This window comes from Podarcis muralis, chromosome 3 (assembly GCF_964188315.1).
Source record: "Podarcis muralis chromosome 3, rPodMur119.hap1.1, whole genome shotgun sequence".
In the NCBI taxonomy this organism is placed as follows: Eukaryota; Metazoa; Chordata; class Lepidosauria; order Squamata; family Lacertidae; genus Podarcis; species Podarcis muralis.
In genome coordinates, this window is record NC_135657.1 from 3049865 (window position 1) to 3068271 (window position 18407).

Sequence of the window (18407 nt, forward strand, 5' to 3'; positions counted from 1 at the left end):
TCTCCCAAGTGTCTGGGATGTATATTAACTTTTGGGGGAATAAGTGGAGAGGAAAGCCCTTGTGGGATGTTGCGTTTTCCTAGTCTCCCCAAGCTTCATGGTAGCTTCACATTTCACCCAGCCTTTGCCAAACGGGTACCTTCCAGAAGTTTGGGACTACATCAGCCCCAGACGACACAGCCACAATGCTGCCCATACGTTACTGAGCCACGTTCTTGCCTAAAATTACATGGCCCATAACTACTTGAGTGCAGGATACCTTAGGGACCACCTGACCCCTTAGATCCCAGCCCAGAGCCTAGGGCTTGCCGATCAGAAGGTCGGGGGTTCGAATCCCCGCGACGGTGTGAGCTCCCATTATTTGGTCCCTGCTCCTGCCAACCTAGCAGTTTGAAAGCACGTCAAAGTGCAAGTAGATAAATAGGTACCACTCCGGTGGGAAAGTAAATGGCATTTCCGTGCGCTGCTCTGGTTCGCCAGAAGCGGCTTAGTCATGCTGACCACATGACCCGGAAGTTGTATGCCGGCTCCCTTGGCCAGCAAAGCGAGATGAGCGCCACAACCCCAGAGTCGTCCGTGACTGGACCTAATGGTCAGGGGTCCCTTTACCTTTACCTGCTAGTGGTCTCTATGTGTCCAGCAGAAGCCGTGCGTTCAGTCTTGTGGGCTCAATTCTGCGGAATTCCCTCCCATTTGGGATCAGACAGGCCCCCTCCCTGTTGAACATCTGGTACCCAATGAGGAAGACCTTTTCATTTTGGCAGGCTTGTTCCAATTTTCTGAATTTACGGTTGGTTTGATATTTTTAAAAAACATGTACAGTGGTACCTCTGGTTGCGAACGGGATCTGTTCCAGAGCCCCGTTCACAACATGAAAGGAACACAACCCGTGTCTGCGCATCTGTGCATGCGCAGGTCGTGATTCGCCGCTTCTGTGCATGCGCATGATGTCATTTTGTGAGCATGCGCAAGTGGCGAAACCCGGAAGTAACCCTTTCTGGTACTTCCGGGTCGCTGCGGGACGCAACCTGAAAAAAGTAACATGAAGCAAACGTAACAAGAGGTATGACTGTATTTATTTGTAGCATAACAAAAGTATAGTAACAGATGCCAAATACAATAAAAGTGCAAAGTGCTATCTAGAACTGAATGTATAGGAACAGATTTCCATACCAATGTCAAAAACAATAAATGAATATCACATGGTTCTGGGTCATGCAAACGGGCTTACATTATCCTGTATGTTATCACTCCAGTACGTGATTAAAAACCTGCACTTCCCAGTTTAAAAACTGGGCTCAGAGCGGCTAGCAACAAATTTAAAACACTTAATTGTAAAAGCAGCATAAAATACAGTATAAAAACATGAATAACAATAAAATTCAAAGTTCAAAAATCAGTTTAGGGGGGGAAAGCCATCCAATAAACATTAGATGATCCCCAGGGCTAGCTGGCTGAATTAGTCCTACTTGGGCCAGCGAGGAGACCAGGGGAGAATTAGCTGTGGGGTCTCAGAGCGGATAATCTTCATAAAAAGGGGAGGGGGAGGGAAGGAAGGGGAATAAAAGATCAGGCTGAATTCAAATTGAAAGCTGGGTGGAAGAGCTTCTGTCTTACAGGCCCTGCGGAAGGAGGTTAAATCCTGCAGGACCCTAGTCTCATGGGACAGAGCATTCCACCAGGTGGGAGCCACCACTGAGAAGGCCCTGGCCCTGGTGGAGGATAGTCTGACTTCCTTAGGGCCTGGGACCTCTAAACTATGGTTGTTCATGGACCTTAAGGTCCTCTGTGGGGCAGACGAGGAGAGATGGTCCCATAAATACGAGGGCCCTAAGCCACAAAGGGCTTTAGAGGTCAAAACCACCACCTTAAACCTGACCCTGTACTCCACCGGGAGCCAGTGCATATAAACTTCGCCATGCATACTATGTCCCAGATCCATTCTCTCAGGGATGGTGTCCTCTTTTTTTCTCTCAGTTTTGACAAATAGCTCTGGCAATGGCTAGGAAGACCACATTAATCCCCTATCCTCTGTTAGTGCCGTTTCTTAGACTTAGGAAAATTAGAAGATTTCACGGTTCGTTTTAACAGGCTTCACCTTTCCTGTATCTCCTTTGCAACCGGATTGTAGGCTGCTTAGAAACCGTGGAACAAACTGGTGCAGAGATCCTGAAAAAGAAAAATATTTATCAAAACAACAAACCGTTCTAAATTGTAGATATTAATTTTTTGGACTTCCCATACTCTGGACCTTGACACATATCTCCAAATCTCAATCCTGCCTCTCGTCGTTATTTCCATCTCGATTTTAACACTCTAAACTTCTTTGTCTCTGGCTCTGCGGTTCTCAGTCATGTCAGAAATCATATAATGGATTTTCATTATTTTAGTTTTTTGTTTTTATTGGATTATGATTCGATATTGGATGTTTTTTATTGGGAAATTAATAAAAACGATTTAACCAAAAAACAACAAACCGTTCTTCTCCTCTGCTTTCCTCCCCGCAGCCCAAGCAGTTCCGCAAGATGATCCAACAGACTTTCCAGCAGTACGCACTCCTGCGGGAAGACGAGTGCATCTTGAAGTTCCTCAGCACTCTGTCCACCATCGCCAACATTGACCAGGAGAGCTACCGCTGCGACCTGATTGTGAGTGTCCAGTTGCCTCTTCCAACCTTCCTTCAAGCCGGACTATGGCTCTGTCTGTGCACACATTGCCGACCTAAAAACGCAGCGAGGTTGTTTTCTCCCCATGTGTCTTGAAATATACTCAGAGTCGAGAGTGGATTTCATGCTCTTTATTCAGCTCATAGTGGTGAGGAGGAATGGAGGTTCCCCCAGAATGTCTGCTTTATATACATTATTTACACAATGGTAATTCGTGATTGGCTAATTCCGGGATTCTCCTGTAGGCCAATCAGGTTGCAGATTCACTTCCACCTGGAGCTGGATTGGGTGGCTCCTGTGGACCAATCAGACTGCTGCATTCTGGGTCCTATTGTTCTAGGACCAATCAGACTGCTGCATTTTGGATCCTACTCAACTCGCTACATAACATGTCTCAAATCACGTTTGCTCATTGCATCAGTGCAGTTGGATCGGCAACTCCTAGGCTCTGTGGTTTAACCCACAGCGCCACCAGCGTCCCATAGTAGCACCTTAGAGACCAGCTAAACTTCTCTAAGGTGTTACTGGAAGGAATTTTTTATTTTGTTTTGACTACGGCAGACCAATACGGCTACCTACCTGGAACTAGGGTATGACAACTTAAAATTACAAAAAATATTGTTTTTCGGACTAGTATCATGATGGTGAACTTACCTTGTTTTTGTACTGTAGTTACCAGCTTATTTCCTTTCTTTTTTACTGTTGTTATAAATGCGTTTACAAAAAAAATAATGTGAAGAATTCATGTGCAAAAACCGATCATTAATGTCCTGGATTTCTGAAACTCCTAAACCTAACAGAACTGTCGAAGGGAGTTATGGGAGTCTGAGCCCAAATTCCATTTCGTTATCAATGGGGGACACTTGACCAGAGTTCGTGAGCATCAGGAGAGCACCCCAAAATGACTTCCCTCCCTTTTCCCTTTTCCAGCAAGGATGGAGCATCACAGTAGACCTGGTGATCGGGCCAAAAGGGATCCGGCAAATGACCAGCAAAGAAGCAAAGGTAAGGCATTTGAGAGCCAGTGTGGTGTAGTGGTTAAGAGTGGTGGACTCGTAATCTGGTGAACCGGGTTCGATTCCCCGCTCCTCCACATGCAGCTGCTGGGTGACCTTGGGCCAGTCACACTTCTCTGAAGTCTCTCAGCCCCACTCACCTCATAGAGTGTTTGTTGTGGGGGAGGAAGGGAAAGGAGAATGTTAGCCGCTTTGAGACTCCTGAAAGGGAGTGAAAGGCGGGATATCAAATCCAAACTCTTCTTCTTCCATAAATGCGCCGAGGAAAAGGCGTTTTCACGCACTCTTCAATATCCCTGTGTGATGCCTCTTTGTGGTTTTGCTCTGTGGCCTGGCTCCGTGAGAGTCAGAATGCATGCTATAAATCTGGCATAGGCAAACTCGGCCTCCAGATGTTTTGGGACTACAATTCCCATCATGCCTGACCACTGGTCCTGTTAGCTAGGGATGATGGGAATTAAATGAAAGAAAGAAAAGAAAAAAAGAAAAGTAAGAGTAAAAGAATGCATGCTATATGTGACTAGCCTCCAGCAGCACAGATGTGGAAAGCCTGCCTTATTTACCTGACAGGAGCTCAGGTCTTGCACAGGCACCCCTAAGTCATACCCCTGTTGAAATCAACAGATGTTAAGTTATTAACTGATTTGAATGAGTCTTCTCTGAGCATGCCTTAATCAATGCAGGTGGCACTGTGGTCTAAACCACAGAGCCTAAGACTTGCCAATCAGAAGGGTGACAGTTCAAATCCCTGTGACGGGGTGAGCTCCCTTTGCTCTGTCCCAGCTCCTGCCAACCTAGCAGTTCGAAAGCATGTCAAAGTGCAAGTAGATAAATAGGTAGCACTCCAGCGGGAAGGTAAACGGTGTTTCCGTGCGCTCTGGTTTCCGTCAGTGTTCTGTTATGCCAGAAGCAGTTCAATCATGCTGGCCACAGGACCCGGAAAGCTGTCTGTGGTCAAACGCCGGCTCCCTCGACCTGAAAACGAGATGAGCGCCGCAACCCCATAGCCGCCTTTGACTGGACGTAACCGTCCAGGGGTCCTTGACCTCTTAAAAAGGTAAAGGTAAAGGGACCCCTGACCATTAGGTCCAGTCGTGTCCGACTCTGGGGTTGCAGTGCTCATCTCACTTTACTGGCCGAGGGAGCTGGCGTACAGCTTCCGGGCCATGTGGCCAGCATGACTAAGCCACATCTGGCGAACCAGAGCAGCTCACGGAAACGCCGTTTACCTTCCCGCTGGAGCGGTACCTATTTATCTACTTGCACTTGGACTTGCTTTCGAACTGCTAGGTTGGCAGGAGCAGGGACCGAGCAACGGGAGCTCACCCCGTTGCGGGGATTCGAACCACCGACCTACTGATTGGCAGGTCCTAAGCTCTGTGGTTTAACCCACAGCGCCACTCGCGTCCCCTCTTACCTTAAGTTAAAAACCGATTTGAATGAGTCTTCTCTGAGCGTGCCTTAGTCAGATACAACCTCTGCATTTGACCCAGCAGCTTGGCTTCTGCCAGAGGAAAGAGCTAGCGAGCAAAACACATTGTCAAGTACACTGTGTGGGTTGATTTTGGGGGCTTCACCGCAGAGCCTCAGGCTATCATACTGCGCCCGCTTTTACCTGGGAGTAAGCACCTGTGAATGCAGCAGGACTTTGTAGACCTATGTAGGACGCACAGTAAATTTTCATCTGCAGGATTTAGAAGGGAGGATGGGTGGGCATGAGTCAGGGTGCTGATGTTCTGCCACGCTCATCCTTTGCACAGCGCCCACCCACCCAGACTTCATTGATCGCTGTTGCAAATGAAAACCCCTTTGTTTGTTTATGACTCACTGCAGCCCACATGCCTGGCCGAGTTCAAGCACATCAAATCCATAAAGTGTTCAGCCGCAGAGGAAGGAAAAGCTCTCTTGCAGCTGGGGCTGACAGGGAACCCCCAGGTAAGAAGGAAGGAGGAGGCATTGGGGAAATAATGTGGAAATTCATTATATATGGGGAAATGGCTTGGGGGGGTGGGGGGAAATGTATCTGGCAAACGTGCTGGTGAAACTGGAGAAATGGGCACTGAAATACTACTGCTGAATTTTGTAGGACTATTATTATTATTATTATTATTATTATTATTATTATTATTATTTGTCAGGGGTTCAGGGACAGAGGCACAGGTGAGGGAGGAGACAGAGAGCGAGGGGGAAGAATCCCAGGGCAGCGAGGAAGAGGATGACAATGACTTGAGGGATTCCATGAGTCTTTCAAGTGAATCGGAGGATTCCCAGAAGGGGGCGCCTGTGGTCAGGCCAAGGGGAGTCACAGGGGGGACTCGTCAGGAGCAGGGGACCAGCGGGGGAACCCAAAGTGGGAGCTGGGAGTCGGGACCGGCTTCTCCGCCAGAGCGCAGTGAAGGCGGTGGACATTCCAGAGTGACAGGAGAAGCAGGTCCGAAAGCAGAGAGGGAGGGGAGATCGGAGCAAGACATCCTCCCGGAAAGGGAGGGGAGTAGTGCAGGGAGTAGTGTAACTGTCAAGAGGAAGGTTGGCGGTTGCGAACGTGCGCCAAGTTCAGATGTGGAGGCGCGCGGAAGAACAGGGAGCCCGGAGGAGGAGCCAGGTCCCAAAGCACGCAGGAGGGGGGCAGAGCTGTCTGGGGATTCAGCGTCAGGGGAATCCAGGAGGGGCGAAACCCCAGGGGGCAGGAAGACCCTGCGGAAAAGGAAAGAAAGGAAGAGGTGGAGCAGCACAGCCCTCTTAAACTGGTGCAGAGGAGGGACTGACTCAGAGGGGACTTCAGCGGTCTAAGCGTAACAGACGTGGGGCTGCGCGCCTCGGCTGTGGAGCGTACAATGAACTTCAATAAACATTTTTGTATATAAACTGGACTTGGCGTTGGTCTCTTGTGAGCTGGGACCTGAGGCAGCCCTGACATTATTATTATTATTATTATTATTATTATTATTATTATTATTATTCATTTATTCCCCAGCCACTCTGGGTGGCTCCCAACAGAATTCAAAGCACAATAAAACATCAAACATTTAAAACTGTTGTGGAAATGTGGCACGACAAATGTATTCTGCCCGTTCACTGAGGTCCAGCACCGAGGGCCTTCTGGCGGTTCCCTCACTGTGAGAAGCCAAGTTACAGGGAACCAGGCAGAGGGCCTTCTCGGTGGTGGCTCCCATCCTGTGGAACGCCCTCCCACCAGATGTCAAAGAGAAAAACAACTATCAAACTTTTAGAAGACATCTGAAGGCAGACCTGTTTAGGGAAGCTTTTAATGTTTAATAGGTTATTGTATTTTAGTGTTTTGTTGGAAGCCGCCCAGAGTGGCAGGGGAAACCCAGCCAGATGGGCAGGGTATAAATAATAAATTATTATTATTATTATTATTATTATTATTATTATTATTATTATTATTATTATTGAAGGATGAGAAAGTGAGGACGACAACGTGGGCAAATGTGTCCTTATCTACCTCTCTCTGTTCAAGGAGAGAGATTGAGATGGGCAATCAGTTGCTGGTGTAAAACTCCCATAAATCCTGATTATAAACCATGCCTGGTGCTGGCACTGATTTAGAAAACTCTAGCCACAGTCCTTGGACTCTTTAGTCTTCTCCCCCAGGCTGACAAACAGACACCCTCTCCCTTTTTTTGCTTTGCAGTCCTTGGCGATCAAAACAGCCTCTCTTGCCGAGGCAGAAAACATGGCGGACTTGATCGATGGCTACTGCAGGCTGCAGGGGGGTTTGGACACCTCTCTCATCGTCCGTCCCAACAGAGGTGAGAAAGCAACTCCTTGAGCCTGGCCAAGCCTTACCACCTTCATCCGAGGCCCTTCTCCAGGTCCCAGCACCATCTGAGGTTGGGCAGTGTGTGTGTGTGTGTGTGTGTGTGTGTGTGTGTGTGTGTGTGTGGAGACGGAGTCTTCTTGGCTGTGACACCTAGTGGGTGGAAACCCTTGCCAGCCAAGCCTTGCCCAGTGCCTGCTCTGAGATATTTCTAGTTGCGTGTCGAGACCCCGCAACCACCCCCTCACAAAGAATAAGACACCAGGACACAGATATTATGTTAATGTTGTTGTTGTTGTTTAGTCGTTTAGTCGTGTCCGACTCTTCGTGACCCCCTGGACCAGAGCACGCCAGGCACCTCTGTTCTCCACTACCTCCCGCAGTTTGGTCAAACTCATGCTGGTAACCTCGAAAACACTATCCAACCATCTAGTCCTCTGTCGCCCCCTTCTCCTTGTGCCCTCCATCTTTCCCAGCATCAGTGTCTTCTCCAGGGAGTCTTCTCTTCTCATGAGGTGGCCAAAGGATTGGAGCCTCAGCTTCACGATCTGTCCTTCCAGTCAGCACTCAGGGCTGATTTCCTTAAGAATGGATGCGTTTGATCTTCTTGCAGTCCATGGGACTCTCCAGAGTCTCCTCCAGCACCATAATTCAAAAGAATCAATTCTTCGGCGATCAGCCTTCTTTATGGTCCAGCTCTCACTTCCATACATCACTACTGGGAAAACCATGGCTTTAACTATACGGACCTTTGTTGGCAAGGTGACGTCTCTACTTCTCAAGATGCTGTCTAGGCCTGTCATTGCCCTTCTCCCAAGAAGCAGGCGTCTTTTAATTTCGTGGCTGCTGTCACCATCTGCAGTGATCATTATGTTAATATTACTGGGCAAATTTTGGCCACAACTTTATTGATTACAGACTGTGAGTGGTATTGGCTTAGTTTATAGCAGCAAGCCAAGAGGAAGATGTCCAGCTCATGCCAGTGTTTAAATTGTTCCTGGTCATGCCCCCCAGCCACCAGATTGGCTGGCTGGCACTGACGTGGCCAGGATCCCCCGGGCAATGGGGGACTTTGCCCCCCGCCCCCGGAGGAGAGGTGGTGGCCACGCGGTCCACCGCAACTCCTCCCCGCAGGTAAGTGGAGCGGATTTCCAGATGACCTGTGCTTGCCTCCAGGTGCAGCCCTGATCTGGGTTTGTTTGCACAAAATTTGCACTTGACAGGCTAGACAATGTCACCATCTAGTGAACCCAAACGTCCTATGAGAAAAGAAATTTGCACTGGAAAGCGCAGGATAGCAACCGCCAGATGGCAGTGTCGTTGCAAAAATGTTGGACAAACAATTCCTGCTCCATCTGAAAGCTCCCTTTTTATCTGCCCAGATATTCCAACATCGCACACAGCTACGTTTGATTGCTGCCTTGTGGTCCAGCTGGTTTACTCAGCGGAGACCCTGCTGAATTTTATTGTATTGCTTTGTTCTTATACCTGCCTGCCCTCCTGGGAGGAAGTGCTGGAGGGCGGTCAATAAATCCCCTAAATAAATAAACCTTCAGTGAACATGCAGCCAGCAGTGACTCCCCTATGAAGAAAAGTTGCAGCATTTGGGACTTTTTAACTTAGAGGAAAGGCAAGAAAGAGGCGACGCGGTAGAAGTTTATAAAATTGAGCGTGGCATGGAGAAAGCAGACAATCTTTCCCTCCTTCCTCATAACACTAAAACTCATGAATATTTATGAAGCTGAATATTCAAAGATTCAGGACAGATCAAAGGAAGCCCTGCTTCAGGAAGCATGTAGTTAGACTATGGAACTCCCTGCCACCGGAGGCAGTGATGGCCCCCAACATAGATAGCTTTAAAAGAGGATTGCATGTCGAGGTCCCCGAGCCACCCCAATAACTCACACCACACACATCAATTTTTGTTTAAGGTTTTTGGCATGGATTTGGCCACAACTTTATTTAAATACGCACACGTGAGTGGTTGCTTAGGCATTGGTTACGACTATCTGTCTTTGCCCCAGGGACAGAACTGACTTCCGGGTTCCAGCGGAAGCCAGTCAGGGAAAACAATATTGGGGAGAAATGAAGCTGGGCATCAGTCCCTCACTTCTCACCCTCATGTTCCTGTGGGGCTTGCATGGCCCAAGTCCGATGCCAGGGACAAGGACGAAAAGAATGGCAAGCCCCTGGATTCCCTTTCCGCACCACCATTTGAGGGGTAGGCACTTACCCCTCCACCAACCAATTTTAACCAATGCCTAACCGCCAACCTTACAAGTTGTGACGATTTGCTACGCAGTAGGCAAAAACCAAATGGCACCAGCCAATCAGTCAAATGGACAAATTCCTACCAGGCCCCTGCCTCAAAGCAGACGACCCCATGACAGGCATAGCAAGGTCAGAGGACAATGAACCCCCCTCCCTTTTCAGGGAGGGTGGGCGGGGGATCCGGTGCATGCAGCCCAAGAGAAAGCCCCTGTATTTAAGCCCTCTGACCCCTCCCACCAGTTTGCAACATAACAAACTCCCCAGAAACACACTTTTGCCCAGTCACAGCTCCTGGCCAAATATTAGCCAAACAACAGTGGGGTGGTCTTTAGGCACCCACCGCAACACGTGCTCTCTGTTATGGAGAACACGCTTTAGATAAATTCATGGAGGAGGAGGGGACTATGGCTGGATGTTGTTAACCAGCATGGCTCTACTTTGGCTCCACAGTTGGAGGCTACTGAATACCAGTTGCTGGAAACCACAGGGAGGAGGGGAAATTATTGGGCTCAAATCCAGCTTTTCCTTTCGGGCATCTGGTTGGCCACTGTGAGAACAGGATGATGGTCCAAGATGGGCCATGGCCTGATCCAGCATATTCTTCTTAGGTTCATATGAAAAGATCAAAAAGGGGGCCTTGATGCCTTTGTTTGTAATTGCGTGGCGAGTCCCGTCCTCCCCCCAGTGGAAATAATGAGACATGACACAATTATTAAGGTTAATGGGCTAAATACAGCCACAACTTTATTGGTTACAGGTGATGAGCGGTATTGGCTTAGGCATTGGTCCTAACTGACTATATCCGACTTCAGCCCATCCACTTGAAGTCCAGGAAGGGTTAACCACCAGTAGGGGGAGTCCTGCTGATGCACATCAACTAGGAACTCCCCCGGGGTCACTGATAGGGGGCGTGCCTTAGGCCCTCACCTCCATAGGCTACGGACAGGGCCACGCCCCCAGGAATCCTTTATTGGACTACCCTTCAATATGTGGGGCAGGTGAAGGCGCTTCCTCCCCTCTTCCAACCACAGAACAATACCAATGCCTAACCACCAATACCCAGAAAGTTGTGACGATTTGCTACGAGGTAGGCGGAAACCAAGTGGCTGGTGCCAATTTGCCAAGTGGGAAAATTCCTACCAGGCCCCTCAATGGTGACCAACCGAGGTCCATAGCAAGGTCAAGGAACGACAACCTTATAGGGCGGGAAAAGCAGGAACAGCTGGCAGGTGGCAAAAGAGGGAGATCCCCGGCCGCGTCCTGCCTTAAAGAGTTTGGAGTTTTGGATTTGATATCCCGCCTTTCACTCCCCTTCAGGAGTCTCAAAGCGGCTCACATTCTCCTTTCCCTTCCTCCCCCACAACAAACACTCTGTGAGGTGAGTGGGGCTGAGAGACTTCAGAGAAGTGTGACTGGCCCAAGGTCACCCAGCAGCTGCATGTGGAGGAGCGGAGACGCGAACCCAGTTCCCCAGATTACGAGACTACCCCTCTTAACCACTACACCACACTGGCAGGCCATGCCCCCAGAGCCAGCCAATTGGCTGGCCAAGGGGTGACGCGGCCGGGGATTCCCCCAATCACGCAGGGGCTGGGCTCCAGCCGCTTTTTGCATGGTGGGGCCGTGAAGCCTGCAATTCCACCGCCTCAGAAGGGCGGAAGTGGCTTTATCAGATAACAGGCAAGTGCACACTGTGTTTCATCAATGCTCATGGTCCCTCATGGAACATGTGCAGAGGAAGGCAACTGAGATGATCAGGGGTCTGGAAACCAAGCCATATGAGGAACGGTTGAAGGAGCTGGGTATTTTTAGCCTGGAAAAGAGGAGACTGAGAGGAGATAGGAGAGCCATCTTCACAAAGCTTAAGAGCTGTCACGTGGAAGAAGAAGAAGAAGAAGAAGAAGAAGAAGAAGAAGAAGAAGAAGAAGAAGAAGAAGAAGAAGAAGAGTAGTAGTAGTAGTAGTAGTAGTTTGGATTTGATATCCCGCCTTTCACTCCCTTTAAGGAGTCTCAAAGCGGCTAACATTCTCCTTTCCCTTCCTCCCCCACGACAAACACTCTGTGAGGTGAGTGGGGCTGAGAGACTTCAGAGAAGTGTGACTGGCCCAAGGTCACCCAGCAGCTGCATGTGGAGGAGCGGGGATGCGAACCCGGTTCACCAGATTACAAGACTACCGCTCTTAACCACTACACCACACTGGCTCTCTGGAAGAGGGAGGAAGCTTGTTTTCTGCTGCTCTGGAGGGTAGGACTCGAACCCATGGCTTCCAGTGACAACAAGGGAGATTCTGACTATACATCAGGAAGAACTTTCTGACAGTAGGAGCTTCTTCAGCAGTGGAACAGTCTCCCACCAGAAGTGGTGGACTCTCCTTCCTAGAAGGTTTTTAAGCAGAGGTTGGGTGGCCATCTGCCATGGATTCTTGAGCTGTGCTTCCTGCCTCAGAGGGGGTTGGACTAGATGACCCTCGGGGTCCCTTCCAACGCTACGATTCTATATCAGAACGAAGGTGGGCTGGCATTGTCAGGCCATGAATGCTCCTAGGAGGGGGTGCAATTGACTGTTCCAGAATCCAGATTAGAGATGCCTCGTGTTTGTTTGGTGGGGAGGATAATGGGACCGAGCAAACAAACACCTGGGCGAAGAATGGGATGGAATAAGGGAAATCTACTAGTCCCTGGTGATTTGGAGGCAAGAAAAGAAGCAAGCGAACCAATCTGTCAGCAGTAGCAAGATGGGGAAGCTGAGTCCAAGCTTTGAGTTTCGCATCTGGTCAGACCTCACCTGGAGTACTGTGTCCAGTTCTGGGCACCACAGTTCAAGGAGGACACTGACAAACTGGAACGTGTCCAGAGGAGGGCAACCAAAATGGTCAAAGGCCTGGAAGCGATGCCTTATGAGGAACAGCTAAGGGAGCTGCTGGGCATGTTTAGCCTGGAGAAGAGGAGGTTAAGGGGTGATATGATAGCCATGTTCAAATATATAAAAGGATGTCATATAGAGGAGGGAGAAAGGTTGTTTTCTGCTGCTCCAGAGAAGCGGACACGGAGCAATGGATCCAAACTACAAGAAAGAAGATTCCACCTAAACATTAGGAAGAACTTCCTGACAGTAAGAGCTGTTTGACAGTGGAATTTGCTGCCAAGGAGTGTGGTGGAGTCTCCTTCTTTGGAGGTCTTTAAGCAGAGGCTTGACAACCACATGTCAGGAGTGCTCTGATGGTGTTTCCTGCTTGGCAGGGGGTTGGACTCGATGGCCCTTGTGGTCTATTCCAACTCTAGGATTCTATGATTCTATGATTCTATGTGCTCCATAGCTGTCAATGTTTCCCTTTTTTTAAGGGAAATTCCCTTATTCCGAATAGGATTCCTCACAAGAAAAGGGAAAGGTTGACAGCTGTGATGTGCTCTCTTGACATTCCTTTCCCTCTTCTTTCTCCACAGAGAATGATAAGAGGAGCAGCCTGCCTCAGGTCCCAGTACAGTAAGTATGAATCCCTCTAACCCATAGTTACCAGATTTTTTTCAAGGAATCCAGGGACACTTTCATTTTCTCTTTACCTTTACTTTTGTTTAATTTCATGCTTTATTATTTTAGGAAAGGGTTGCCCAGAGTTCTTGCCCTTTTTTGGGGGGGAACCCCAAAGTTGTCGGGCGTGCATCTAGACACCAGACAGGCAGAGAAGCCCACCTGTTTGTTGTTGTTGTTTAGTCATTTAGTCGTGTCCATAGCTGTCAACTTTCAGATTCGAAAATAAGGGATCAGCAGCCTCACCTGTTCCGGGGACAGTCTACGGAATATCTAACAATCCGGGATAGTAGCTGGAAGCAGCGGGAAACGGCGCTGGATTAAGGGAATTTCTCACAAAAAAAGGGAAGGTTGACAGCTATGGTTGTGTCTGACTCTTTGTGACCCCATGGACCAGAGCACGCCAGGCACTCCTGTCCAGGTGGGTGGGGTATAAATAATAAGTTATTATTATTATTATTATATATCATTCATCGGAGACTCTTTCTACCCTCAGGCACATAGAGGAGAGGAGGTCCACGCTGAGAGAGAGCTTCAGTGGGGGTGAGTTGAATCCTGTCTTCCTGCCATCCGATCCATGAGGACTATCTGCTTCAGGAAAAAATAAAATGAATTGCAAGCCAAGCCAGAGAGAGCAGCTTCGATCCATCTGAAGCCACTGGAGGAGCACGTTTTCAGAGAGTCAGTGGAATTACGGAAGCGTAATTTGTGCCCACCCAAATCCTGTTGTCCTTCTTCCACCTCTGACCCAATAGGCTGCACAGGTTTACAAAGCATCACAAATTCTTGCCAGATCTTGTTTGGCTAGAGGCAATAACGAGGGCAGAAAAACCCATGTACACGTCAGAGATGATGCCTCTCTCTCTCGCCTCCTTCAACTTTTCTGTTTTGTTTTCCTATTTCTATTCCGCTTTTTATTCAAATAAATCCCAAAGCGGCTTACAAACAAAAGATAAAAATAACACAACTCTTTGGGTGTGTTCTTGAGGGGCAGGTGGTTTTGGGTATGCCCTCGGTTCCCGGCCTGCCTCCAGTTTTATATCAATGTGTAATTAAAATACACAGTGGAATAATATTCAAACCATCCACGATTAAAACCCGCCCCCATTAAAACAGCATAACAATTAAAACGGGCTGCTTTGTTCCAGATTCTGATATTTATGCTGAAATTCCAGACGAAGCATCCCGGCCGAAATCTGGAGGTAGGTGCAACTTCTGGACCACTTGCGAATTAATTTTCCCCTCTTAGGAATGAATTGATGTACAGGAGAGGTTGATTGGCTCCGGCATCCATTCCAGGGGTGGCTAAGGGGGTGCCCTCCAGATGTTTGAGGACTGCAGCTCCTATTGCACCTGGCCATTGGCCAGGCCAGCTGCTTTGGCTGATGGGAGAAGGCGTTTGACAGCATAGAGAGGGCAGCATGTTGGCGACCCCTGATCTCTACCTGTGTGGTTCACAAGAAGAGGCTATATCACAATGTTAGATGCAAAGCTTTCAGTGAATTTTAGTGGCTTCTCACAGGGACAATTTCTATACCGTGGGGACTGGTAGGGCAGGGGCAGTCCCAGTAGGAAATTTCCATCACTAGGCTAAATGCAGAAAGCCGTGCAATGCAGTCATACATCGGGTTGAAGTAGCTTCGGGATGAATATTTCCGGGTTGAAGTAGCTTCGGGATGAATATTTTCGGGTTGTGCTCTGCAGCAACCTGGAAGTAACGGAGCGCGTTACTTCCGGGTTTCGCCGCATGCGCATGCGCAGACGCTCAAAATGAGGTCACGCCAATTCATGGAAGCGCTGAATCGCAACTCGCAGATGCGTGTTGCATTCGCTTCTGGATGCAAACAGGGCTCCGGAACAGATCCCGTTCACATCCGGAGCTACCACTGTATTTTTTAAAGCAAAAACTTAGTGCAGTGTCTACTTCTGAGCTCAAAGAAGCCGGGATTTTCAGGTTGCTGAGTTCTGGAGTCCACTATTGCTACACAGAAACACACATCTGGCAACTGGAGCTAAACAGGTCTTTATTCCTTCATCACAATTACATTACACCTCCCCCCCCCCAAAAAAAAAGATTTAAGTTGTGGCATATTTGGTTCTCCCTCTCCTCATTTAACCTCCACAACAACCCTGTGAGGTAGGTTAGGCTGAGACACAGTGACTGGACCAAGGTCACACAGTGAGCTTCATGGCTAAGTGTGGATTTGAACCGTGGTCTCCCAAGTCCTCGTTTGACACTTTTACTATTACCACACCAGGCCACACTGACACACAGGGGAGATGGCAGTAATGGCCGTTTGCACTACATATTGGTGGTGGTGCTTTGCAACGACCCTGCTATGGGATGTGACACACAAGAGCAGTCAAGTACAACATTCCTAGAGTGAACATGTTTACACATGGGGAGGAATGTTTGTCCAGCCAGCAGGTAAACTTCCTGTTTCCTTCTGGGCTGGGACAGACTTCCTCTGCATGGGACTGGAGGTGGGTGTGGCCTCACCTGTGCAGGGAACAACAAATGCACAGGGCAGGGCAGCCATCTCTCTCTCTTTGACTACATGCATTGAAGAAGCAACATCTGCTTAGCCAAAGATGCTCTCTTGGATTCCAACCAAGAGAGGACAAAGGGACTGTCTCCTTATGAGATAGTTTCCAGGTGTATGTTACTTTTCTAAGCTAAGTCTGCCTTCTGAGATCCAATTGTGAACAGAATGTGAGTGAGTAAACTCTTTGAATACTTTTATAGAAGACTGTGTCGTGTCTTATCTTTTATGAGGGAATAAGGGGAAAATACCAGAGCAGTTATTATAGAGGCTTTAGCGAGCCTGAGCAAACGCATCCGCTGCGAATATAAAAAGGGGAATGTTACTCTGCTAAATTGTGAACTTGTTAACTTCTTATTATTAACACAAGTTGGAAAGGCTATAATCGAACAATATATCCTCTCCTGCATCCCTGAACATTCCCACACCTGTGAGGTTGGCCAGTATGATTATTGCCAAATTGCAAGTGGGCAGTTAAGGTTTTGAAAGAGAGTGATTTGCATAAGCCCAATCTAGTGAGTTTGTGGCGTTACAGAGCTGAGATCTGGGTAGAGCATTTTTTTCTGCAGCAGAAGCTTGGCCCTTTAACCACTGCACACTGCCACCAATCTACTGCCTATACCCCCTATTGAGCTGGCAGTTGCTGGCAGACAAAACAATCTCTCCTCCCCCCCCCCTTTCTGGTCTATACAGATGGAAGCTGTGCTTTATCCTTCATTTAAAACCAGTGTGTTGTTGACGCTTTCTCTTGCACAGCTCAACAGTTCGTGATCTCCCGGGAAGATGTCGTCCTGGGCCGGATCCTAGGGGAGGGTTTCTTCGGCGAGGTCTACGAGGGCATTTACACCAATGAGGTGAGCCATCATAGAATCATGGAAGGGACCGCAGGGGTCACCTAGTCCAACCCCCTGCAATGTAACGATCCTTTGCCCAAGGTGGGATTCAAACCCACAACCTTGAGATTAAGAGTCTCATGCTCTACATGGTCAACTATCCCAGGACTTTGAGAGCAGCAGGCTTCTATAAAATATACCATCACTGGTGATCTTCCAGGCCACAGGCCTACCTAGGCTTGCTAAGCCTCTGAATTTGGCTCGCCAGCCCTTTTGGGGCAAACCGTGTCCAATTGTAAATCACCTGAAATCAGGTGCACAGAGATGTCTTAATCTTCAATCTTCACAGCCAATGCCACAGCGCTAAGACTGGAGACGGCGCTGTGACGCTTAGAGCTAAGATCAAGAGGTGAGACTCTGCCTGCTCTCTAGCCGTAAACTGAAAGAGCAGGAAGCCTTATTCATGCGTCCGATCTTAGTGCTGTGGAATTGCAGCACTGATTTTAGAGATAATTCTGTCTTTGTGCCTTTTACTATCCAAGAGCAAGTAGGGGCATATCTCTGATCAGCGCTAAGATGGGAGACAAGCCTCTGCCTCCTTAAACCACCTGATGTCATTAGAAAGGTGATTGAAAGGTGGGTGTTCCTGCCCACCTTTAAGAATAGGGATTACTCCCCAAAAAATGTTTGCGTTGTGCGGAAAGCTCCCCTGCTATGCCTTTGGGCAAAGCAGGCTCAATGGAACTTCCATGTTCAGGGGGAGTCTATCTCTTAATATTGGGTTGCGAGGAGGCACTGTTTATTCCCTGCCCTGCTTGTGGGCTTCCTACAAGCATTTAGCTGGGCACTGTGGAAATCCAGAATGCTGTGTTAGATGGGTCTTTGCTTTGACCCAGGAGGGATCTTATATGTGCAGAGATTTGCCCCCCCCCCCCCGTAAGGATGGTTTCCAGCTCCCATGCATTTGGCTGTATTTAAGTCAGCCAGCAAACCCTGTTGTCTGCCCTGCTTAGCTTCACCCGAGCTTTGAGTCTGCCTCTCGTTCCAGAGTGGAGACCGGGTCAGCGTGGCCGTCAAGACCTGCAAGAAGGACTGTACAGCTGAGAACAAGGAGAAGTTCATGAGCGAAGCAGGTACGAAGGCAGGCACCCACTAGGGACAGGTGGAAGGTGTGCAGAGGAGGGCGACCAAGATCAAGGGTTTGGGGAGCCAAGCTGTATGAGGAATGGCTGAGGGATCTGGGGGCATTTAGCTTGGATAAGAGTCCAGTATAGCTGAAGGAGCGCCTCCACCTCCATCGTTCTGCCCGGACACTGAGGTCCAGCGCCGAGGGCCTTCTGGCGGTTCCCTCACTACGAGAAGCCAAGTTACAGGGAACCAGGCAGAGGGCCTTCTCAGTGGTGGCACCCACCCAGTGGAACGCCCTCTCACCAGATGTCAAAGAGAAAAACAACTACCAAACTTTTAGAAGACATCTGAAGGCAGCCCTGTTTAGGGAAGCTTTTAAGGTTTAATAAGTTATTCTATTTTAGTGTTCTGTTGGAAGCCGACCAGAGTGGCTGGGGAAACCCAGCCAGATGGGGGGGGGGGGGTACAAATTTATTATTATTATTATTATTATTATTATTATTATTATTATTATTATTATTATTATTGAGAGCCTGCTCCAAATATCACATAAGATGGAGCAAGCTTGTTCTCTGCAGCTCGAGCAAATTCAATTGGCAAGAAAAGAGATTCCTAAATATCAGGAAGAACTTTCTGACGC

At 48.6% G+C, this 18407-nt stretch overlaps 1 protein-coding gene across 8 annotated transcripts in view; it reads left to right on the forward strand.

Annotated features, from left to right (window-relative positions):
- The window catches only part of PTK2B (protein tyrosine kinase 2 beta), a 121742-nt gene that overhangs the window by 70544 nt on the left and 32791 nt on the right, over positions 1–18407 (forward strand). For all 8 annotated transcript variants that reach the window (XM_077925369.1, XM_077925371.1, XM_077925376.1 and 5 more), the window contains 9 exons: positions 2508–2648; positions 3597–3671; positions 5516–5617; positions 7338–7455; positions 13179–13218; positions 13760–13806; positions 14412–14465; positions 16563–16660; positions 17688–17772. In XM_077925369.1, coding sequence (XP_077781495.1) covers positions 2508–2648; positions 3597–3671; positions 5516–5617; positions 7338–7455; positions 13179–13218; positions 13760–13806; positions 14412–14465; positions 16563–16660; positions 17688–17772 — 760 coding nt within the window. The remainder of the gene's footprint in view (positions 1–2507; positions 2649–3596; positions 3672–5515; positions 5618–7337; positions 7456–13178; positions 13219–13759; positions 13807–14411; positions 14466–16562; positions 16661–17687; positions 17773–18407) is intronic.